The following is a 25,387-nucleotide window of genomic DNA, read 5'->3' as shown; positions in this document are numbered from 1 at the left end:
AAATTTGATCTCAAATTTGAATTCACCGACTCCAAAAACACCCGAGTAACCATTTTCATGCAAATCTAGTCGATTGAAACATTTTTTTGGACACCATATTATATCCGCCATTTTGAATTTTGTAAATCTGACATCAAATTCGAATTCAACGATCCCAAAAACCATATTATACCCATTGACAGTCAAATCGAATTATGTTCAGTATTTTTTTTCTGAAGTTGACATATATATCTAAGCTCACAAAGGTTACGATTTTTTTCTGGACATATGTACTTAATAATAACTCCAAATTAAGATATGAAATGCATTATATTACAAGTTTTAAAATAAGAAATATTTTAAATATTTTGTATTAATGCATTTAAGTCGTAATATTTAAATTTGAAATTACTTTTTGTTTCTGAAAGGTGATAATTATAACATTATTAATTTAAGATAATTTCTTTTATAACCTAAAAATAAGTCTCATTCGATCATTGATACGTTTTATAGATAACTTTACTTATCCATATATTATGTGATATTTTGCACTCAAAATTCATCAATGGAACAACAACAGATAATTTTTTTGAATTAAAGTTCTTTATAAATGTTCAAATTAAAAATCTACTTTGAAAATGTCAAATAAAATATTACTTTATTTGAGTTTATAATATCTTTTTATGTATACAAAGTTAAACTTTATATTTTACATCCGCGTATGAAGAGAAGAAGAAAAAAAATTTCTGTAAAATAGACCCATAAAAAATTTTTTGTCTGTAATATAGACCCATATCAATGTTTCGTATGTCTGTAATACAGACCCTCAGATATGACAAAAAATTTTCATCTGGAAAATAGACCCTTAAATATTTATAATATTATGTATAAAAGGTACCTAGATATTTTCTTGTTGAAGAAAAAAACTTTATTGTAATGTATGTAAGAAGAACACTTGTCAGACAAAAAATTGTGTATAAATGAAACCGTCTCGGTTAAAGGATAGAGTAAGTTTCATGGTAGAAGAAAGATTGTGTAAACGAAAAACAAATCAATTAGTTTCCAAATATTGTAAGTCAAAAACAGATTTTTCAGATTTTGGGCTAATGAGTTTTCAAAAAAAAGTTGTTGCCATGGTGGTAAAATAAATATTTCACCTTTGAAAGATTACGATGAAAAATTAAAAGCTCTTTTATATAACAAAGATTTCCGACCATTAATTAGATATTACAATAATTCGTTTTCTTTTGTAACTTTTCATGCAAATACGGTAAAGTTTCTAAATAAAGGAGTTTATAATTTAAAAATTTAGGGTCAAATTTATCATACCACGCCTAATACTATTTTTGTTAAGAAAGGAACAAAACCTTACTTAGGACAAATATATATTTATGATGATTATACTGCATGTTTAGAAAGATTAAAAAATAATAAACATTTGGTTCAAAAACATATAGAATTGTTAAAAAATATTTTAAATAAAAATCCATATGCTATTAAATATAAATCTTTATATCAGTTATCACAACATAATTTGATTTCAGAATATTCGTTGTGTTTTGTTAATAAAATTAATTTAAATAAAACTGTATATAACAAGCCAAAAACTGGTGAATGTGCAGCATTAATAGTTTCAAAAAATGGAACAGTTCCAAGAGAAATAGATTTTAAAGTATATCTAAAAGATATCCCGAATGGAACACAGAATGATACAGTGTTAAAGAAATTATCGTTTCATTTAGATCTAATGACATTTTCTATTATGTTTCCATCTGGTGATTTAGGATGGAGTCCAGATTTTAAACAAAATTTTAAAAGTAAAAAAAGATTAATAGCTCTGCAATATTATTGTTACAGATTAGCTTATCGTCCTAATAAAAAATTTAATCCTATTTTATATTGCGGTATGTTAACTCAGCAATATGTAATTCAGGCTTATATAATAATTGAAAGCAATAGATTAAATTTCTTCCGTTTTAATCAAAATATATTAAGAATAGAATGTTACCAAGGATTAGTTGATCATATCTCGAATAGTGCCCTTAATAATTCAAAAAATTTTGAAAATAAAGAACGTTTAGGAAATATGTTTGTCTTACCATCTACCCATATAGGTAGTCCTAAGTATATGCATCAACTTTATCAAGATGCTATGACTATAAACCGCGAAATTGGTAAACCAGATTTATTTATTACAGTTACATGTAATCCAAATTGTCCTGAATTAAAAAGAGTGCTGAAAAATTTTCCACCAGGAACAACATGTAATGATATTCCGAATATTACTGTTCGTTTATTTCATGCAAAATTACGTTGCATAATATCCGATATTTTAAGTGGAAAGGTATTTGGAAAAATTTTAGCATATGTTTATACAATAGAGTTTCAAAAAAGAGGATTACCTCATTCTTATTTGTTATTTGTTCTAAATTATAAAAATATTAAGTACACGGAAAAAATTTTGGTGCACCGGTTGTACTGGTTAGTTAAAAAATTGTTATACTTTAAAAAAGGACATCAGTTATCCCGGTTTGCTGCAACCTATGTCCTGTACAGTGCATCTGATGGCCCTTAAAGCGCTTCCGACGCGCCAAATCAGGATAACAGTTGCCCGCAACCCATAGTACAACAGTTCTACCGTAGATTGCGCATCTAATACACCAAAATTTTTTCCGTGTATGAGCATATATATTAGTAAATAAATGAAACGAAAATAATAATTTAGACTACGAAATTAATGACTAAATTACTCAATATGAAAACTGTCGATACGTTAGTCCTATGGAAGCTGCATGGCGAATATAAGAATTACCTTTATCAGGACGTTCACATTCTATTATTCGACTAGCTGTCCATACAGAAAAACAGCAAAATATAATTTTTGAAGAAAATAAGGAACTAGAAGCTTTAAAAAAGAATAATGACACTACACTAACTGCTTGGTTTACATTAAACAAAAACGATAAAAATGCTAAAAACATTAAATATTCTAATATACCAAAATTTTATTTTTTTGATAAGAATAACAAAATTTTGAAAAAACGACAAGAATTTTCTAAAGCTTCAGGTAGAATGAATAGTGTCAGCCCAAAAGATATTGAAAGATTTCATTTAAAATTAATTTTAAATAGGGTTACCGGAGCAAAATCTTTTGAAGAATTAAAAAAATTTGATAATGTTGTTTATAATTCATTTAAAGATACAGCAATAGCAATGAGATTAGTGGAAAATGATATTCAGGTTTTTAAAATTTTTGAAGAAGCGTGTAGTATTATGATGCCAAGAGAATTAGGAAAATTTTTAGCATGGTATCTTATTGCAGACAATACTCATGTAGTTACCAAAAATTTGGGATAATTTTAAGAAATATTTTTGTGAGGGATTTGAGGATAAATATGAACAAAGAGCTCTGCAAGATTTTGCATTACCAGATCCGATATATACCGAAGAAAAAAAACAGTAGAGGAAGAAAGATTATTTTTACTTCAAAATAAAGAATTAGCTATTGATTTAATAAACCAATTAAACAGTGACCAAAGAGAAATTTTTGATATTATTATACAAAATATGAATTCAATGTATGTTATTTACGGGCCTGGAGGATGTGGAAAAACATTTCTCTATAAAACACTTATATATTATTTTTTGGGAGAAGGGAAAAAAGTAGTATTAATGGCATGGACTAGAATAGCATCAATTTTACTACCTGGTGGTATGACCAGTCACAGAACTTTCAGATTGCCATTAGATTTATCCAATATTGAGACAACTTTTTTAAAATTAAAGTCAGATAAAAAAAATTACGTGAATGTGATGTAATAATTTAGGATGATGCTTCCATGATACCTAAAAAAGCTTTAGAAATCGTTGATCAAACATTACGAGATTGTTGCAAACTTGAAAATTTACCTTTTGCTGGAAAGTTAATAATTTTAGGGGGAGATTTTAGACAAACTTTACCAGTTTTAAAACATGGATGTCGAATAAATATAGTAAAAGATTGCATTAAGTATTCACATTTGTTCAACAATTTCAAAAGAAATTGATTTGTCAGACAGAGTAATTCTTTCCAGTCACAACGAAGACATTTATAAATTAAATTATAAAGTATTAAATAAAATAAACAATAAAGAAAAAATTTATTATAGTATCGATTATGCCAAGAATAAGGGGGTAGATCAAACAGACGATGATGTGCAATTAAATTATCAAGTAGAATATTTTAATTCATTAAATTTGCCAGGGTTACCGGTTCATAAATTAATTTTAAAAGTGGGAGCTATTGTAATGCTTATTAGAAATTTAAGTATAAATGACGGTTTATATAATGGAACTAGAATGAAAATTATAAATTTAGATAAATTTAATTTAAAAGTTATATTGATTACTGGAATAAAAGCTGGTAGCACTGCATTTATACCAAGAATTACTTTAAGCTGCTTCTACAATAGGTACAATTTGTGTTGCACAAGTGCAAATAAATTGTACTTGGTTGCGCGCGCATCGTAGTACCAACTGTCGCGAGTTACAGCAAGAAATGGTTGTCTCCAGTTTGGATTAAAATGTGCAGAGTGTGTTGATTGGAAACCAAACCATTGGAGTTGTATTTATTTTTTAAAATTTTTTAACGACATGGATGACATTAACCTTTTTTTAATTAAATTGATTAAAAAAGAACCTGTCATTTTTGACAAATCGTCGAATTATTATAAAGATGTCACAAGGAAGAGAGAAGCTTGGGAGAGGATAGTGAAGCAGTTCAATGACAATACTGGGTGCAATGTTACAGGTAATTATGTTTACCCATAATGCATAATTTTAATATATATACTGTTGTAAACAGTTTTTTTAGTCTTCTTAAACCACTTTGTTTTTTAAGACTTATATGTTACGCTTCGCGAAGAAAATAACCTAAGTAAATTATTTGAAGGTTATGTTTGTGTCAGTTTAAAATTGATTAAATTTATTTGATATCGCTCATTTCTCCACTGATAATTTGGCCAGTAGAGGAATGAACTCATTCCTCCACTGGCTAAACCACCACCAGTGCCTAGTGTACAATAATACTATTTCACCGAAGGCGTTGGACAAAATATTTTATAGCGCTTTTCTTGAAAACACATTTTTTCAAAGATATATTTCATCCTTTTTATAATTTTTAATATGTGTCCTTTTTTTAATGCAGTGAAGCAAGCACAAGGAAGGTGGCGAATTTTGAAGGAAAATTATTCAAAAGAAAGAGCTGCGTTCAAGCAGCATACTCCATCAGGATCCGCTGCACAACGCGGACCAGAATAGATATATTTAAATGATATGTCCTTTATGGAGCCTATAGCTGAGCACATGTTGTAAGGATATAATAATAGAATTCATTATTATATTAATGTTTATAATAATAATAATAATAATAATAATAATAATAATAATAATAATTGTCTTTCAGCACTGTCGAATCCTTTGGCGGAGCGTACTCTGCAGTAGAGGAAGAACGAGAAGAAGAAGAAGAAGAAGAAGAAGAAGAAGAAGAGATGGAAGAAGAAGAAGACGAAACAGAGAACGAAGGTGGAAATATATTTTTTTATTTAATACAGGCCTCTGATTATACGTTTTTTTCGACTTTATAATACTTCTTTCAATGAATGCGACTTTTCTAGACTTTAATAAATCCAGATTAAATTAAGTACAATTTTGGTAGTGGGTTTAAAAAGAACCACAATCTCTGTGAACCGACTTTTGAGATTATACTTCTTAAGAATAGGAAAAGAAATATAAGAATAAGAGTCCTTACAGGAAATCAAGAAATTTTTGTATTTTAAAAAAAATATTTAAATTATGTATTTCTGAAACCCCCTCTGTTTTTCACAATTTTTGATAAAGTTCCATAATACAAGATCCATGGTACTAAAATTGGTTTAAATTTCAGCAAAATCCATCTTTCGAATGAAACATAAAAAAATAATAATAATTTACACTTTCAGATATTTTCTCCAACTTCCCCCTGCCTGAAACATGTGTTCCTTCTGCTCAAGATTTTTCTGCAGCCAGCAGTGAATTTTCGCGGGAAAGAATACGAAGAGAGAAAGCAATTGTTATACTGGACAGTTGGTCGCGTGTCCCGGAAAGAAACAGGTTTGCCTGCTACCAAGATTTGACATCGTTAATAAAGAAAAGCAATAACGAAGATAAATAAAATGTAGTTATTTTATGTATAATTTTTTTAAAAATATATGTAAAGCAGTTTGTCACATCTGTAACATTTTGATTCTGAAACAATATTGTTCAAGTATCTATTGCTAGTATTCATTTTCCTTGGAGTTCGTGGTTTTTGCTTCTGTAATTTTTATAATAAATACTTTTTTAAAAAAAAATACTTATCTACTATTTCTTTTCTTGTAATAATATATGAATAGGAGACTAAAATAAAAGATTTACTCTTAATATTAGAAAATAAAGAAAATTAATTTCTTAGAAAGAGCAATAATTTTTTTTATTGTTATTGAATTTAGAAATTTATTTGTCTACAAAAAATACATTATAATTTAGGTTTTTAAAATAAAAAAAAAATTTAAGTAAAATCAATTTTCAAGTAGTCGACAGTTTTTAATTTTTAAAAAATCTTCTCTTATGTCCAAATGACCCCGGTGTGTAGAATTTTTAATGCCAGAGAGATGTGGCAAATGAGGGTTACATTGTTACAGAAATGCAGGTAAATTTAATTTAAAAACTATATTTCTCAATTAAATAAGAGGAACTTTAGCTTCTACTACACTAACTTACACAGATTCCGCTGTAAATATTAATTATTAGTATATGGATTGGAGAAGCCGAAGACTTTGATGAAAATGTCACTGCAGATTTTGGAATAGTAGTCATTGTCGAAGATTTTACCTCAGATGATTTAAATGTAGCGACTGGCGAACGTATAGGAGAAGCTGACGATGCTGGTGATAATGGCACATAAGGTTCTGTAGTAGTAGAACTTGGAAAACTTTTTACTCCTGGTGATTGCAATTTAGCGAGTGTCAAACGTATAGAAGACGCCGGCAATGCTGATGATAATGGCACATTAGGTTGTACAGTAGTAGAAGATTTTACCCCTGCTAATTGCAATTCTGCAAATGGAGAAGGTATTGGAAAAAATGACGATGTTGGTGAAAATGGCACAGTAGGTTTTGGAATACCAGAAAGTGTAGAGGATTTGACTCCTGATGCTTCCAAGTCTGTTACGGGAAAACGGATTGGAGAAAATGACGATGTTAGTGAAAATGGCACAGAAGGTTTCGAAATATCAGTAATTGTTGGAGACTTAACCCTTGGTGACTGCAATTTTGTGTATGGCGAACACATTGGGGAAAACGCGGATGTTATTGAAAGTGGTACAATAGGTTTGGAAATGACACAATTTGTTGAAGATTGTTCCCCTGAAGGTTGCAATTCAGCAGTTGGAGATAGAGCCTCATGTAATGATAAAAATTCAGCAGGATGTACTTTTGGTGGAAAAATTGATGTTTGTACAGAGGTTATGGGAGACATTTTAAATTTTTTTGGTATCTGTTTAGACGACTCCACTTCAGAGAGCATTTGTGACGTTGGTTGTTCCTCGGGAAACGAATTGAAATTGTGAGACAAATAATCAAAAGTATTTGACGTTTCTTTCATATTTTCTTTATGCGATGAAATAGAATCATTTGATTTACAGCTATCGTCCACTGCAATAAGTTCGCCATCATACTGAAGTACGTCATATTCGGAGTACGATTCCATTTTTATGTCCTCATCATTTTCGAGGAAATTATTGTCTTCAACATACTCTACGTCACAAGCTATAGCGGATTTTCCCATATTCTCATAAGAATCTAATGACATCTGTTGAGATGCTTCTGACGATTTTGCGACATTCTGTAGGCCACATAACTTTGGAGATTCATCTGAACTGTCATAAAACTGTGATGTCTGATGCCATGAAACATTTGGTGCCTGAGGCAAATTAAAATCTGTAAGAAAAGTGTAGGTATATATGTCGGTTATAAAATGAATTAATTTTCATTAAATATGCCTCGGATAGATTGTATTAGGGTTCAAAGAAATTGGTTTTTTAATTCTTAACAAAACTAAATAGGTTTAAAATTTTTTTATTTCCGGTTTTGAAAATAATGAGATATTAATAATAAACCGACAAAGTGGGACCTTTTATAAAAAATTCGATTTTTAATTAATAAAGCAAGTTTTTTACGAAAGTTAATGTTTAGAAACGATTGTATCGATTATTTTAAAAAATAAAAAGGGAAATTAGACTTAATAAAAAATTTTTAAATGTTCTTTTATAAATAATGTTCGGAAATGTCGAAAATTTCAATTAAATAAACACGAAACTGAAGTTAAGTTCTAATAACTCGGTTATTTCTCGGAAGTTATTCAAGTTATAATTTTTTTAAGCTAGAAGCACCTGTCTGATGACAAACCAATAAGTTTAAAATTTTCTATTACTTCCGTTTTTGAAAATTACGATAAACCGACAAAGAAGGACCTTTTCTCTTCTTTAAAATAAGGAAATAAAATACTTAAATTAACAAAAAAATGTGTCAGGTCACCTATTTCATAGGTATTTTAAAATACAATCATTATTGTATTTTTTATATTATCTTTTACTATATTTCTTGTAAATATTATATTTTACTTAAATTTCTTATTCTAAATTTATATTATTTATATTTAGTAAAATAATAATACAAATTTATTTATTTTAACATAAAAAAATTTTCTTTAAAAAAAATTCCCGGATCTGACAAAAAATTCCCGGGGTTTTCCCGGATTCCCGGATCGCTAGACACCCTGATTTAAAAAAAAAAATTACACACCTACTACTGATAGCTGAGGATGAAGTACGGTCTTTGGTCTTTTTACTCTGCTATGCTCCGCCGTGAACAGCATATCCTCGTATAAGTACCATCCTGTATTCGAATTTTTATGGTGTCCATTAAACGATACTTTTAATTGCTTCCACCGATTTTGAGGATCTATAAGTTAAATGAAATTTTTTTATTAATTATTTCATTTCATGAGTAACTGTCAGGCATCATAGGTAGTCATCTTTTCACATTGTCATCTATTTACATAATTTTGATTACTTTTCTCTTTTACCTACGTTAATGTTATCTGATTTATTTCTTTGTCATCGAAACTGCAGAATTTTCATGTAAATAATTTAAAATATGCTCTTATTATTTGGAGTTATTAAAATTAAAATTTATAAATTCTTAATTTGATAAGAATTGCAAAACCTAATAAGATGACAAAACAGGGTGTCTAATTGAGGACCAGTGATGCCTATATACATAAATTTTGTTGAAAAATACAAATGTAGTAACTTAACCCCTGGTTGGAAATTCATGCGCATGAACATTTCCATGAACATGTGCCATGTACCTGACCACACTCAGTGTCTACCGCGTGTTCATGTGCATGGTTTTGGACCATGTCACATGCACATGATCAGGTACATATGTACATACTTCAAAAGTCTTTTACTCATGAACACGTAAATGATCATCAGCATGAACATTTACATGTTCATATGTATGCAAAATTGAATTTTGACATTTACATGAACATGCACATGTTCATGTAGATTCAATTCATTTAATTTATTATTTACGTTGGCTCATACTTGTCATTGCGCCTTTGTATATTTAGCCTTCTAAAATTCTATTATTTCTAAAAAAAATCTTAATTTCAGCTTTTTCAAAATTTAATTATTAAAAAAGTTTGTCATTTAAAAATTCTCTAAAATTCAATTATTGTGAAAAATTCAAAAATAATCTTTAGCAGTTAAAATTTACAAAAATGACATCTTCAATTCTACTGAAACTCAATTATATAAATAATATTGTAATTTATTTAAATTTGGAATAACTAAATTTTAAATTCATTAAAATTTAAATTACTTTAATTTTTATAGTTTAAAATTTTGATCAATTAAATTTAGATTATGGATTACAATTTCTATACATAATTGAATGTTTTCGTCATTAAAAATTGAAATTTATTCACATTTGGAAAAACAAAATTTTTATTTAATTGATATTCGGAATAATTTAATTTCAAATTGGTTAACATTTGGAATAATTGAATTTTTATTTAGGTACTTAATTTTCGGAATAATTGAATTATTAACTGCGATTAAAATTTAGAATAATTTACACAGTTGATACCAAAATTTTAGTTTATTTTTCCTTACTTTTCCCTCAATTCGAGACGGAATTTTATCTTTTTCTCTAACCCAAATGCAAAAGTTTCAAGAGGTTTTTAATAAGGTTATTCAAGTTGGGTGGGGGAAAGCCAAGATGGATGATGGCTGGTGCACAATCAGCCTATCAGCATTCATTCCCACACTGAAAAAGTCTTGGGCGTTTAGAATTCCCAACGCATGTATGAGAAGCACCAAATAAAGAGATTCTGCACAACTTCATTGTGGGGCTAACTGTTTCCCATCTTGGGTGCTCTGAGTGCCCAAGTCTGATGCTGCAGCATCACCAAATCTTGGTAACAATAACGTGGAACATCTGCTCGCCCAACATTTAGCATAGAGGTTGCTCAAAATCATGCTCCAGACACTCCAAAGCAAAGAGCTACTGCATTTCCACTGTTGGAACTGCTGATCGCTTAAGACTTTTTCAGTGCACGAGAAATTTCTCGTGGGAATGAATGCTGATAGGCTGATTGTGCACCAGCCATCATCCATCTTGGCTTTCCCCCACCCAACTTGAATAACCTTATTATAAAAAAATTAAAAGAGAATTTTTGAAAGTTAAAATTTGAATAAAAGTTTTCAAAAAACAAAAATTTTGTAACATAGGTATTTCTATAAATATTATATTTTCCCAGTAGTTTTGACACAATTCTCTGATTTTCCCCTGACATTTCCCTAATTTTCTTGATCCGCGGAAACCCTGTTAAATCTTTCTTAATTAAAATAGAAGTATTGTTTGATGTTTTTGTTAACTTTATCATTTTAAGTATTGATTAAAAACAACAAACCACTTGAAAATAAACATTTAAAAAATTGCATATAAAAATTTGATTTAAATAAAAAAAATTCGATTTTCTTGATTTTTTAAAAAATATCATGATTTTTTAACAGCCCTGCTTTGCTTACATATGAACATATATACCTGAATAAGTACCTGATCATGTGCATGGCCATGTTTACGGTTACAGTATATGACATAACCTCACAACAAAGACATTTGTTATGTGCGGGAAGTATACATATAATAATAAAAAATAAGAAATACCTGTAATATTACTGACAAACTTTTGTAATTCTTGTGCAATTCGAGCCCACGTAGCTGCTACAAATCCCGGTGGGGAAACACTTTTAACATAATCAATATATAAGCAAGCATTTGCAAAAACCATCTTCACCAACAATCTATCGTTCTGTTCTTTGATTAATTTATCTCTACTTTTAGGCATGATGATAGTCAGAAATATAGAAAAACATGCAATAAAAAAGCCGGCCGGCCGTCACCTAGCGTGTTTTGACTTGTTTTCTTTCTTCAGTGAACGAAATAGAAATGCACTTGTGTTCGTGCGTATGTAGCAATGTGCTGACCTGCGCAATGCATTGGAGGTTTGTCTTACTTGGGTGGAAAGGTTAGGCGCGAAAATTAAAATTCAGTTGTGGGAAACGAACAATATAGGATGCATGTATGACCGAAGTAGCGCGCGCTTATTTAAAATATAATGTCCATTATAAAAAGAGACATTCCTAAAAAAGGGTGAAATTTATATTGAATATATAACAAAAAAAATATCTCAATAAAAGATGAGTATTTAAAATATAAAATCTCAATAAAGGGGCGAAACATTGACAATATTTAAAGTGTAAACGAAAGTAAATTAATTACTACACTACTATTTTGTTTCCTAAATGAATTTAATTAATTATAAAACGATAATTATCAACTAAATTAATAATTTAAATATAAATATAAAATTAAATTATTTTAATTAACATGAATTTAAAACTTGGATACTTTTTGCTGATTTTTCTATTAAAAATAGAAAAAGCAATTTTCATTTACTATGAATATAGAAAGTAAAATAAATAAATTATAAAATCGTTCAAATTAACAGAAAGCAATTCAATTTAAAACAATTTTTAAATATAAGGAAATTAAAAAGGTTTTTTTTTATTTTTATTTATAAAAAAATATGAATATTTAAAATTGAATTTTATTTAAGAAATAATCATTTCTTAAAAAAGACTGGGAGAAAAGATCAAATGTAAAATATTGTTCAGGTTGGAAATTAAATTAAAAAATGAATTAATAGTTTTATGAATAGAAAATTAATTTGTATCTATTGAAATTTTCTTAAATTTAATTTTGTATCATTTCAGATTTGGATTTATTAAATTGAAATTTCAATCATTTTCACCACTAAAAATGAGGAATAATAAAAATTTTTGTTAATTGGAATTTGGATAAATTGAATAAAAATTTAATAACTTGAAGTTTTGGGATGATTAAATTTAAGGTTGATAAAAATATGAAAAATTGGAAATTTATACCTTTTAAAATTTTAATGAATTAAATGTGATCCCTGTTTCAATGAATTGAAAATGAAAAGTGGATGAAAATTTCCATAAAATAAAATTTGTATCGTTAAAATTTGGATACATTTGAAATTAAGTCAATTAAAATTAGGATAAACTGAAAATTAAGTCGATAAACATTTGGATGAATTAAAAGTTGATTCGATTTAAATTTGATAAATTGAAAATTAAGTCAATTAAAATTTGGATGTATTAATAAGTATTTAGAGAACAAACGGAAAGTAAATTATTAATCACAATTCAAATAAAAAATATAAAGCACAGTGAATCGGACATAAGGAAGCAAAGGAGACAGCCGCTTGCGGCCGTCGACTGCGCTAGTGATTATAAATAATGCTATTTAACAATAGTGTGATGTATATTAATAAAGCGCACATGATAAGGGTACTACATACGAAAAAATGCAGCCAAATTGGTTGTTCTATCGTTTTGCCAATTGATTCAGAAGAAGCCTTCTATAAAAAGAAAAGTATTCTCGAGTTTTCAACCGAAAAGTTTGAAATTAATTTCGAGAGTCTAATTTACATACCGTTCAGAGATAAATCTTTACCTGGCAATGACGATTATATTATAATCTTTAAAGCTAAAAATACAAAAGCAGTTTTTAAAAATCGATTTGTTGATAGTTCCAGCTTTGAAATAACTGCTGATGAAAAAACTGAACGAAATGAGACTGAATCTCTTTCACTATCTGAAAATAGTGATTGAAAAACTACGGAAGATGAAAATTCAAAACCGAATCCAGAAAAAGTTACCTCAGTTTCATCATTCTCGTCTTCAACTTCTAACATTCTAATTAGAATCCGGAAAAAATTTATCTGAAACAGAGGACGAAGAAAATAAAAATGTTAAACCAGAAAAATATCAATCTTTATCAAACTCTCCGGTAGATGATTGGAAAACGAATACAAGTAGTGAAGAAGAAAATGTAATCGAAAAAAGTGTTGAATCTAATGATGATTCTAATATCGAAGCAACTGAAAATGAACAGTTAAGGCAAGTGACTGAAAATAAGTCCAATGTTAAAATAATTGTAGAACAAAAAGCAGATCATAAATCGCTCTCCCCGTCTACGTCTGTAAGTTGTTTCGTTATTATTTCAGAATCCAGGGACGATGATTTTAATGCAGAGAAAAATATAAATAAAGACTCCGAAGAAGATGTTATTGAAAAAAATCGCAAAGAAGAAGCAAAAGAAAAAGCTAATAAAAATTGCCGAGCAACTACTGTTACCATGGAAAATTTCGATAATAATGGTGAAATTAATTCCTGATAGTCGTTCCTAGTAAAAAACATTGAATATCTTAAGAATCAAATCTCAAAAAAATTGTAATCACTATATGAAACTTTTATATAATTTTCTAATAAATCTTTATAAATAATTTGTTTTTTATATTATTATTATTACTATTATTATTATTACAAAATTATGTTTCCTCAAGAAATTTTTTCAAGTTAGTATTTAGATTATATTTTTATTCCCGAAATGCTATCAGATTTAAGATACTTAAATAAGCTTATATTTCATACAAAAATACATAAAATAAAAAAATACAGAAATACATACAAAATCACAAATTATTATCAATAAAGACATGTATTCGACATAAAATTGTATATAATTTGCCACAAGTATTAAATTAGAAACACCGATTTTACTTCACCGTTAAGTATTGAAGTTATTCTTTGAGATCTTTCGTCACGAATCGAGTCAAGACTATCAGCTTCGCGCTTTTCTTCTACTGCTTTCGTGCCTGCTTTTAATGGGATCCTGATTTTTGCCTTTATCGCATTATTTTAATGAAACAATGTCTTGTAATTTAGCTTCATCTAGAATTCGTTTTTCGATGTCACTGGATAACAATTTTGTACGTTTTTTTTCGGATCAACTTTTTCAGACGTTTCATGTCGTTTTCAGCCTTCTCAACGTGAAATCGTTTAACAATGTTTTCACTGCTCAGTGATAATGTTCAGGAACTTTGCTTTCGCTAGCGAATCGTTTCTTCCTCAACTAATAGTTTTCATCTCCTGAGTCCTGCTTTCTTTCTGTTATCGTAATAATCACTGCCACTTGCATTTGCTCATTTTCTGAAGCGTATCTTTTTTATCTTCACCAATTCCTTGACTCGATTCTTTTTTTTATGCGCTTCCGTTTTCTCCAAGTGTCATCTAAACTTGAAGAGTTATTTGAACTCGAATCAAAGCAACGGAATCACTGCTTCACTGTATGACGTTCTCTTTTATCGCTTTCTAGTGAGAAGTTGGTTCCACCATTACACTGAAAATTGAAAGTATTGTTTTATGAATGTCTGATAAAATATTCGAATTAATAGTAAAGTAGAATTAAAAAAGCATTTTTGTGATCTTAAGTTAATGTTATAGTTATGTTTATTTATTTATTTATTATTTATTTATTTCAAATAGTTATTTATGATACAAGTGCGTAAAGTCGTTGATTATACGAGTGATGCAAATCACACGAGTATAATCTGATTTACGCACGTGTATCATACAAAATTTTTTGCAACACTAAAATACTTGAACTTGCATCAATATTATATTGGCAACTTTGCTGCAAGTTTAGGTGAGGGGGGAGGGGTGTTTAAAATTAATAATTTGAAAAGCTTGTATTATAGATAAAATTATGTATCAGAATTAGCGATTTTTAGTCCCCTAATTCTCCTCTTTCTCTTTTTTTTATTAAGCAGTCAAAACAGTGCGTAAAGTAAATATCAGTGCATGAAGTGAATCACTTTACATACCGTTTTATAAAGAGGCACTTTACACACAGATTTCGGTGTGTAAAATTCAACTTTAGAGGTTAGTGTTGCAAAAAAAAATTCTTTGTAGTTCAACAGTAGTATACAGTAGTATAGGTATTTAACAGTAGTATAGGTTCAAAATAGCCTACTGTATTTTAAATTTCATAAACAAATTTTTATTCTTCAGTAAAAATTATTGGAAAATCTTATTTTTTGGTCATGTCAAAGTGGTGAAACCCCTTAAATTGCATTGAATATTGCTGATTGCAGTGTAAATAAAGATGATACCTTGAATATAACGAATTAGCCCTGCAGGGGAAGAAAAATAAGCCGCTAACATGTTTCTCTGTTCGTACGGATCATTTGCAACATTATTAATGAAAACGTGTTCGTTTCTACAAACGACATGTTCTCCTTCAACGACTCGTACGGGAACAGAATACCGCCTTCTGTCTGGAGGAATCATTATTTCATGTGTTATGATGAAATTGTGCAAGCATACACATGCTTTGACAATGTTTATTGAATTCTTCAATGAGAAATTGAGACGAGTGTGAAAAACTTGCCATTTGCTGGTCCACATTCCATATGTATCCTCTATGCAATTCCTTGCCCGAGATAACCTTGAGTAAGAGTAATTATTGAACAATATATTTATGTTGTAAATTTTGCTTAACGTATACTAACATAAATATTTAAATACACAGGCACGTAAAAAAGAAATATATTTTGGCCGAGATACTACAGAAGTATATTCTCATGTTTTTTTCCCCGCTGAATCCGAATCCAAAGTCAGAATAGTCAGATTAGCTATTGTTTTTGAGTTATACTAAAAAAACGAATTAAAATTTTAAAAAAAATTATTTTGCTATGACACTGCAGTAGCGTATTGGCGATTCAAACAGCTACACTAGCGCCACAGTTGAACTAACTTAGGCGTGACTCGCTCTAAAGCAGTCTCTGTTGTGACAGTTTATTTCAAATTATTTAATTATTCTGATATTTTTATTGCGTTTGTAAAATAATTTTTAAGCGTTAAATAAAAAAAAATAATTTAAAACACATGGAGTGCTACAGAGCGAGTCACGCCTAAGTTAGTTCAACTGTGGCGCTAGTGTAGCTGTTTGAATCGCCAATTCCCATTTCATTTTTCCCGCTGAATCCGAAGTCAGAATTGTCATACTTGTTCAGAATTTTGAGATAAACTCTAAAAACTGCTTTAAAAAACAAATGAAAATCAAATGAAGAACATTTTCTTTCGGCAGAGACACTTGCACTAGTGTATTCACATGCATTTTTTCCTGCTGAATCCGAATGTGAAGACCGAATTGTCTGATTGGCTCAAAATTTTAATATAAATAAGATGAAGTAAAAAATCTGCTAAAAATCATGAATTAAAGTCAAAAGAGTCAATTTTTGTTTGCTGCTACACTACGTTAGTGTATTGTCATGTACTTTTTCCTCAAATGCAAAATGCATATTTGGTCTCTCTTTAGTCATCTGAATTAGAGAGAAATACCTAACAAAGTGTCCGCAAAATTTTATTTTTAAAATATTCAATTTTACCCTAACTAAAAATTCAATTGATTTATATTTGAATTTGAAGAAAAAAATGGCTTTCAAATTTTATCGTCAGTTTTTTTCTTTCAGGCGGTCAATATTTTAGCAAATATTTAGTGTACAGTTTTACAATTTTTCATTGACTTTATTAAAACAAGCTGAAAAGTTCTAGAAAACTTAATTGACTATTTTAAATAGTCTGAAAATTTTAAGCATATTCTGACAAATGAGATGAAAATTTTTTAAACATTTTGGTGGAAGGGTAAAGAATTTAATTTTTAAACCTAAATCAATTAAAAGTTGCATTTAAATATAAAAATAAAAATTTTATTTCCATAAGAAACGATGTAGGTAACATAAAGTCTGGATCTATAATAATTTCAGTCAGCTGCAAATTTAAAATCTACTAAAATTTGAACAGATAAAAATTTTGATAAACTGAAATTTTATTATTTTCAGTTTAAGATTGATTAAAATTAGAATTGATTTTAATTTAGATAGTGAGAAATTTGGATGAATTTAATTTAGAGTGGATTAAAATTTCCTTCCCTTTAAGTTTTTGTCAATAAAAATAAAGATTGATTGAAATTTTGATAAATAGGAACAGTTTAGTAGATAACAATTTGCATAGATCAATTACAAATTTAAGGAGATTAAAAATTCGATAAATTGAAGTTTGGATCATTAGAATATAAGTAGATTGATTAGAAACAAAATTAATAATAATTTAGGTAATTTAAAATTTGTTGATGAATCAGATTTAGAAACGATTATTCTTTCTAGGAACAAATGTTTTGACTGATTAAAGTTAAGAATTTTTGCGTTACTAAATTTTAAATTGATTACAAAGTTTAATAAATTGAAGCTTTTATCAATTGAATTAAATTAAAAATTATTGATAAAATTTAAAGAGTGAAAAAATCGATGATTATAATTGAAAAATTTTGTTTACAGGATTCAGAGGAAAATTCCATGACTTCTCCAGGTTTTTTCCAGATTTTTAAAATTCCCTGATTTTTCCAGGTTTTCCAGGTAGCGTGGCAACCCTGCCCATGAATCTAAATAACGTTTCGAGCAAAAAATTCTTTGTAACATTCGTGATTTTAAGCATTTTTTGAGTTAATCTCAAAATTTTTATCCAATATTTCAATTCAGACTTCGAATTTTAATTCAGAGAGAAAAAACTACTGTAGTGTTATAGCAAAACAATTTTCCTTTTTTTGTTTCAATTGGTTTTGTTGAGTCGTTTTTCACTCGAAAGCAAGAGCCAATCTGACTATTCTAACTTCGGATTGGAAATTCAGCGCAGATAAAGACATGAGCATATACTGGAGTAGTGTCTTGGCGAAAAAAATTTGTTTTGTGTGCCTGAGCTATTCTCAAACCTGTAGGTAGATTGTAATTCATAGTAATTTATGAAAATGTTAAAATTTATATAAATTTTTTTAAATACATTTTCTTTTCACAGAAATTTGAAATTTTCAAAAAACGAAACCTGGCATGAACACTTCAATTTGAATAAAAAATTATCAACATCAGAATATCAAAATTGTATGTATATCAGTTTAATTAATAGTAATTAATACAATAATGATTTATTCGTTTAACTTAAATAGCTTTTATTGAAAGTGGTTTCTTCTCTACAGAGACGGCGGTTTCGGTTGTAGGGTAACATGAAATATCGCTTAATATCAAATATTGCATCTCCAATGAAAAAGAAGGGCATCCTGATATTGCTGCGTGGCAGAAAATCATCTTCCGGAAGGTCAACTTCATTTCGTTCAAGAGCTTGGAATAAATGAGTATTCCTAAACGCTGACAAGTCGCTGATAGAACCTAAAAGGATTTTAAACAATTTAGTCATTGATATCCCAGTAAACGAAAAGCAATTCAGCCGAAACAAAATGAATTAAGATTTTGAAATATAATTTACCGTAATCGCCGACGTTTACCCAAGTAAAACGGTAAAACGCATCACACATCGCCAGCAATTTGAAACTAAAAAATTTCTTATAACAGTAAAACATGCTTCCTGAATGCGGAGGAGCTTTTATTCTTATCTCCTTGCCGTCGAGGGATCCTAAGCAATGAGGAAAATTCCACCTTCTTTGGTAGCCCTCTGCAACAACTTTTAACTCCTCTGCTGACTTCCAGGCAAGGTAAATTGGTGACAACAATTCCCAAATGATTGGACACACTTCACCTACAATTTTGTAGGTGGTACTTTTACCTACATGAAATAAATTGGCTGTAGAAAACAAGCTGTCTCCGTGAGCCATGTAGCTGCAAATAAAACAAACGACTACATCAATATTTATAACCTGCTTTCTTTTTCGAAAGTATAAAAAAAAATTTTTTTTGCGAAAATAGTAGGGGAGAGTAGGGCTAATCCTGAAACAGATACTTAATTGATATATATTTGAAAATTTCTATGGAAGAAAATTTATATTTAATTGACGATTTCTTGAAATTAATAATTGATGGTAATGTTCATGTAATGCCATTAAAACCTTTACAAAAAATGTTTAAAAAAGTTCATCTTCGTCTTCAGATTCAATATTCGGCTCACTACAACAGTTTTGGCAATCAATTCAACTGTCAGTAGTTCACTCACCTATTTTATAAGCTTTACGTTGGCCATTCAATATACAAATTCTGATTTGTCCGGTTTAGCCCTACGCTGTCATCTCTGAGTAAAAAAACACGATGTTACGCAAATAGACAACTACTACTGTTACAGCAATAATGAAATGCCATAAAAACCTAATGACATATATGCATCATGTCAGGAGGTATTCAAAGAGTGTCTAAACTTTTTGATACTGTCCACTGTTTAAGAGATACTTGACCTGTCCGAATTAGCCTCATGTCCGGATTAGCCCCACCCTCCCCTAAGTAAAATTTGAAGGACATTTTATAATTATATAGAAAAGAAATATTTTTTTACGGTAGACATGATTAGTGAAAGCAAGATCGTACGAAACCAAAAGACAATACTATGTACATTACATCATAATTTTGATTTCACATAATGTCCTTGTGTAGGAGGGATGTAATGAAAATTAAATTATGAACTTTTCAGTTAAATTCATAAAGAAAATCGTAACTCTCAATTCGAGGTCTATGAAAAAAATTTTAATTTATAAATCTTCCACAACCAGAAAAAATTGTCTTTCCTTTAAAAGTTATAAAGCAATAAGTATTTAAAAATGGTGTAATAATGTATTAATATAATGATAATATCTAACCGCAAAATTTGAATGAGGCACTTTATCAACTTTATAGTTTTATCAATTGTCAATAAATTCTTCATCATACCTTAGTGTAAGGGCCAGTTTAAGCTCTCCACTCAATGGTTTCCTCAAACTAGTTTTCAGAAGCCTGAAGTGCAGAATGTTGTACAAGTTTTGAAAGCATTCAACGTCCATTCTGACCAGGTTGTAAAACTCCTCGGAGTCGTTATTTGCACAATACAAGAAGAGCATTTCATATGCCCCTATATTATCGCGCACTTCATTTATAATAAGTGGTTTCACCCACCATCGACGACCCTCAGCCATTTGTATCTGCTCCAAATACCTCCGCACTAAATTCAGTAGGTTTAGCCAATGATGCACAATCACCAGAATCATAAAATAGTTTAACATCCTTGCTGTAAAAAATTTTAATTAAAGATTCATATTTGAGAGTATCTATTCGGTTAATTAATTGTCAGAATAATATGGTATAATTACTGGATTAGTGCTCTACAAAATTAATATAGTTTGTTTATTAATAAAATTAAATGAAAGGAAGGTCACTGCTTGGTTAAAAAAATACTTTGTAACATATTCGAGAGAAAGTTAAGGCAAGCAAAGTTGGTAAATTTTAGAAATGGATCAAAATATGATGATAGTAATTTGTGAAAGAATCACCTAAAAGTAAACAATTTTAGTTTACATTGAAATGAAAAATTTTGTTTACTTCTCATAAGATGCAAAGAAATTTCTGAAATAGTAAAAAAAAATATTTTTGTTACAGTTACAGGGTCCTTCCAGTGTATTTCGCCCAAAATCATTGCGGTCTACTTTCAGAAAAAAAAATTACCATTTGTAATAATGATTATTAATATACATACAATTAATTTTTGTCAATTACTCAATGACATTTTCTTTATTTGCCTTTGAATTATAATTTGTAAGTAGAGTTGCAAGGAGATAATTTAAATTTACAGCTTCGTAAATGTAATAAAAAAACTTAGAAATAATTGTATATATTATCAAGTCTTTCATTACTTACACGCCGACTTGCGAACGAGAAGAAAATTAAATATACCCATCTAATACACTCTGCACATTTTAATCCAAACTGGAGAAAACCATTTCTTGCTGTAACTCGCGACAGTTGGTACTACGATGCGCGCGCAACCAAGTACAATTTATTTGCACTTGTGCAACACAAATTGTACCTATTGTAGAAGCAGCTTAAAGTGTGTTACATTTACCTACCAATCCCTGCTGTACATTTCCAGTTGCCGGTTTCACCACTAATTATGACTTTGACGCAAACAAAAATTGATATATTGAACATTATTACACATTTATATTATATTTATATGATTGACGTTTTTCTCACATTTTGATGGTACGTAAAAATTGAACATTTTTATCTATTTTACAATTGAATTTTGTGTTGTAATACTTTTTCGGAAATTTATTTTGGCGAATGCGTCCAGCATGTGTCTCGGCCAATAGAAAATTTTAAAACAACATTTTTTTTGTCTTTTTTCTTGATTATTTTTTACAATTTATTTATTGAAACAATTTAGTTCTCTGTTATAATTTCGCATATAGCGAAATTTGTTGGTTATGGCGGTCCTGTGTCAACAATTATCAGACGGTATTTTGCCACATTATTTAGGGAATTATAATTATACCTATTTGCTTTTTGTATTTTTCACTTAATTTGTTCAATTAATGAAAAATTTAATCGTGTATTGTACTCTTCGGAGTTTTTTTTTGTTTTGTTTGTTTATATGTTAATGTAATAATTTATTTGTTCATTTTTATAAATTTTATTTTCTCAGGTATATTTGTATTCACTTTATATATTTTTTAACGATCTGTTTTTTTTCATTCTTCTTATTTGTCATATTTTTTTATAATATATTATTAATTATATTATATATATTATAAATTTGAAACCTGAAAGACTTATAAAAATCGGACAAGTGCAAATTATACTTGCACTGAAATCGAGGGTTCTGTACACGAAGCGAACTTATTTGGTATTAAAAAAAATGTTTAAAAAATATAAGTTTGGGATGGCAAATAATGTAAATGATACGTAGAGAAAAAATTTTCTTAAATTTTTTTACAAAATTGTTCCTTTTTGTATCACTTATATTATTTGACATACCAAACTTATATTATTTTTTAAACATTTTTTTTATACCAAATAAGTTCGCTTCGTGTACGTAATCCTCGATTTAATTTTATGAAATTTTATTTTCAATTTAAATAAACATTTTCTTTTTAAAAAATGTGTAAAGAATATCGAATAAAAAAAGGAAGAATAGGAGGAAGAAAAAAAAATTAGAAAAAATTAAATAAATCAGAGAAACGAATAAAAAAATTATGGAAAAAGTCTACTTTTTTCAAAAAATTTTCTTTTTCGAAAAAAAAATTAATTAAAACAACTTTTTATTATTATTTTTAAATTATTTCTATAATCTGGTCATAAAAATACGTAAAAATGAATAAATTTGAAGACCTTTAGAAAAAAAATTTCTTCATTATTGGAAGAAAATTCATGATTTTTTCTAAAATTATCAATTTTTTCTTGACAGAACCAGATCCATCAACTTTAATCGTCCTCGCTCGAGAACACGTGATATGACCAAACTTTTGATACTGAAAAAGATTTTTCCATGAAAATTAGTGAAAATAATTCCTATTTTCTTTCTGGACTAGAATTATCTAAAAGACAATTTTTGTCTCTCTTTCTGAGACGAAAACACAGTAGAAAAAGCACCAAAGAACCCGTGACACGACCACTTTTTTTTGACAATGATTTTTCTTTGAAATTTACAGAAAACAAATTTTGGTCGTGTCACAGGCTATCTGGTGGTTTTTCTACTGTGTTTTTCACCTGAGAAAGGGAGACAAAAATTGTCTTTTAATTAATTCTAGTCAAGGAAGAAGGTTGGAATTTTTTTCTATAGTTTTCAAGGAAAAATCTTTGTTAAAATCAAAAGTTAAGTACATTAAAAAATTGTATTAATTCTTTTTTTTAACAATTTCAGATCTTGGATTATACGACCTTTTCGACTTGGTGAAATTCAATTATTTTTATTAATTTTAATATTTCTTTCAAAAATTTAATTATTTAATAAAGTTTCAAATAAAAACTCCAAAATTGAATTGTTGGCAGAAAATAAATATAAAAAAAAACTACAACAGATAAAATTTACAGAAAATTTATTTTCAATTTCAAATCTTCTGCAAAATTTTTTTGACCATTAAAACTAAAATTTTAAATTCAAATAAATTGCTTATATCAGACTTCAAAAAAATTTTTAAAATAAAACTTTAAAAATTTTTTTTAAACAAATTTGTTTTACTTAATTAAAATGTAGAAAATTTGTCTTAGTTTGATTTTAAAATATTCGAAATAAATTTTCTTGATAATATTCTTAGAGAATTATTATTATTAAAATTTAAGTAAAATGAAGAAATCGATTTTTTCACCTTTTTTGGAATGTAAATCGACTAAAATGATTTTTTTTTTGCATCCTACAGTCGATCCAAGGCCTGCAATTTTACAATAAATTTATCAAAAATACAAAATTGTTGATTGACAAATTTACAAAAAAATCGGACAAGTGCGAGTTACACTCGCATTAAAACCGAGGGTTCCGTACCCCTAATCCTAAAATTTGTTGTGGAGTGGAGGTCTTTCTTCTATCATTTATTTATTTTCAATATCATAAGTTTTTAAAATTTTTTTAATTTTTTTATCATTTAACATTTTCAATTTTATGATTTTTTTTAGATTTCACGAAATAATAAAAATATCAACAAATAAAAAATGTCAAAAGATAAAAAAAATAGCAAATGGTAAAAAAAAGAAAATGGCAAATTATAAAGAATGGCAAAACACTACAAAAAATATAGCAAGCACAATGGGAGTTCTCGCTATATTTTTTTGTAATCTATACGCAAAAATACGTAAAAGTGTATGAATTTGAAACTCTTTAGATAAAATATTCTTCGTTTTTGGGGAAAAATCATGATTTTTATCGAAAATTATCAGTTTTTCCTTGAAAACACTATGATAATTAACTCCAATCGTTCTCGCTATATTTTTTTTGTAATCTACACGTAAAAACCCTATTGAAAAAAAACACGTATAATTGTACGTATAATAATACGTATAATTATACGTATTATTATACGTATAATTATACGTATAATTATACGCATAATTATACGTATTATTATACGTATAATTATACGTATAATGAGACATACGAATTTGAAACAAGAATTATACGTATAATTATACGTATATTAATACGTATAATTAATTATACGTATAATAATACGTATAATAATACGTATAATTATACGTATTATTATACGTATAATTATAATTCTATTAAAAATAGAATAATAGAATAGAATAGATTAATTAGTAGCAAAATTGCGCTGAAAATTTTTAGAAATTTTAAAATGCAAATTAAATTTCACGAAAAAAAATATCGTCGAATGTCAATTCAAGCAGTCACCCATCCAAGTACTAACCGCGTCCAACGTTGCTTAACTTCCGTGATCTGATGAGAACTTGTTCCTTCGCCTTGGTGTTTCCGCTGTCTTGTCTTGATTAATAACTTTGTCGTATAAGTATTGTATCGCACCTAACCTCACTTTTAGTGATACTTATACGACAAAGTTATTAATCAAGACAAGACAGCGGAAACACCAAGGCGAAGGAACAAGTTCTCATCAGATCACGGAAGTTAAGCAACGTTGGACGCGGTTAGTACTTGGATGGGTGACTGCTTGAATTGACATTCGACGATATTTTTTTTCGTGAAATTTAATTTGCATTTTAAAATTTCTAAAAATTTTCAGCGCAATTTTGCTACTAATTATTCTATTATTATTCTATTCTATTATTCTATTTTTAATAGAATTATAATTATACGTATAATAATACGTATAATTATACGTATTATTATACGTATTATTATACGTATAATTAATTATACGTATTAATATACGTATAATTATACGTATAATTCTTGTTTCAAATTCGTATGTCTTATTATACGTATAATTATACGTATAATAATACATATAATTATACGTATAATAATACGTATAATTATGCGTATAATTATACGTATAATTATACGTATAATTATACGTGTTTTTTTTCAATAGGGAATACGTAAAAAAGTATAAATTTGGATCCCTTAGGATAA

At 28.3% G+C, this 25,387-nt stretch overlaps 3 protein-coding genes across 3 annotated transcripts in view; 1 reads left to right on the top strand and 2 right to left on the bottom strand.

The window, feature by feature from the left end:
- The window catches only part of LOC127279031 (transcription factor Adf-1-like), a 259,928-nt gene extending 253,636 nt beyond the window's left edge, over positions 1-6,292 (top strand). Inside the window, exon 4 of the mRNA XM_051301117.1 lies at positions 5,958-6,292. Coding sequence (XP_051157074.1) covers positions 5,958-6,169 — 212 coding nt within the window. The 3' untranslated portion in view covers positions 6,170-6,292. The remainder of the gene's footprint in view (positions 1-5,957) is intronic.
- A 455-nt stretch (positions 6,293-6,747) lies between these two features.
- LOC127278868 (probable maltase-glucoamylase 2) lies at positions 6,748-11,454 on the bottom strand. The gene is made up of 3 exons (XM_051300797.1): positions 11,274-11,454; positions 8,838-8,996; positions 6,748-7,973 (listed from the first exon to the last, which is right to left on the bottom strand). The coding sequence occupies exons 1-3, from the start codon at positions 11,452-11,454 to the stop codon at positions 6,748-6,750; spliced, it is 1,566 nt and encodes a 521-aa protein (XP_051156754.1).
- A 6,969-nt stretch (positions 11,455-18,423) lies between these two features.
- Positions 18,424-21,236, bottom strand: LOC127278896 (uncharacterized). The gene is made up of 4 exons (XM_051300833.1): positions 21,199-21,236; positions 20,239-20,572; positions 18,854-19,203; positions 18,424-18,756 (listed from the first exon to the last, which is right to left on the bottom strand). The coding sequence occupies exons 2-4, from the start codon at positions 20,565-20,567 to the stop codon at positions 18,524-18,526; spliced, it is 912 nt and encodes a 303-aa protein (XP_051156790.1). The 5' UTR covers positions 20,568-20,572; positions 21,199-21,236; the 3' UTR covers positions 18,424-18,523.
- Positions 21,237-25,387: the final 4,151 nt, after the last annotated feature.

Source organism: Leptopilina boulardi, unplaced genomic scaffold (genome assembly GCF_019393585.1).
Source record: "Leptopilina boulardi isolate dan_hultmark-lab unplaced genomic scaffold, ZJU_Lbou_2.1 LbouV2_213, whole genome shotgun sequence".
NCBI classification, from domain to species: domain Eukaryota; kingdom Metazoa; phylum Arthropoda; class Insecta; order Hymenoptera; family Figitidae; genus Leptopilina; species Leptopilina boulardi.
Note: the sequence above shows the minus strand (reverse complement) of the source record. Positions and strands in the feature narration are given on the sequence as shown.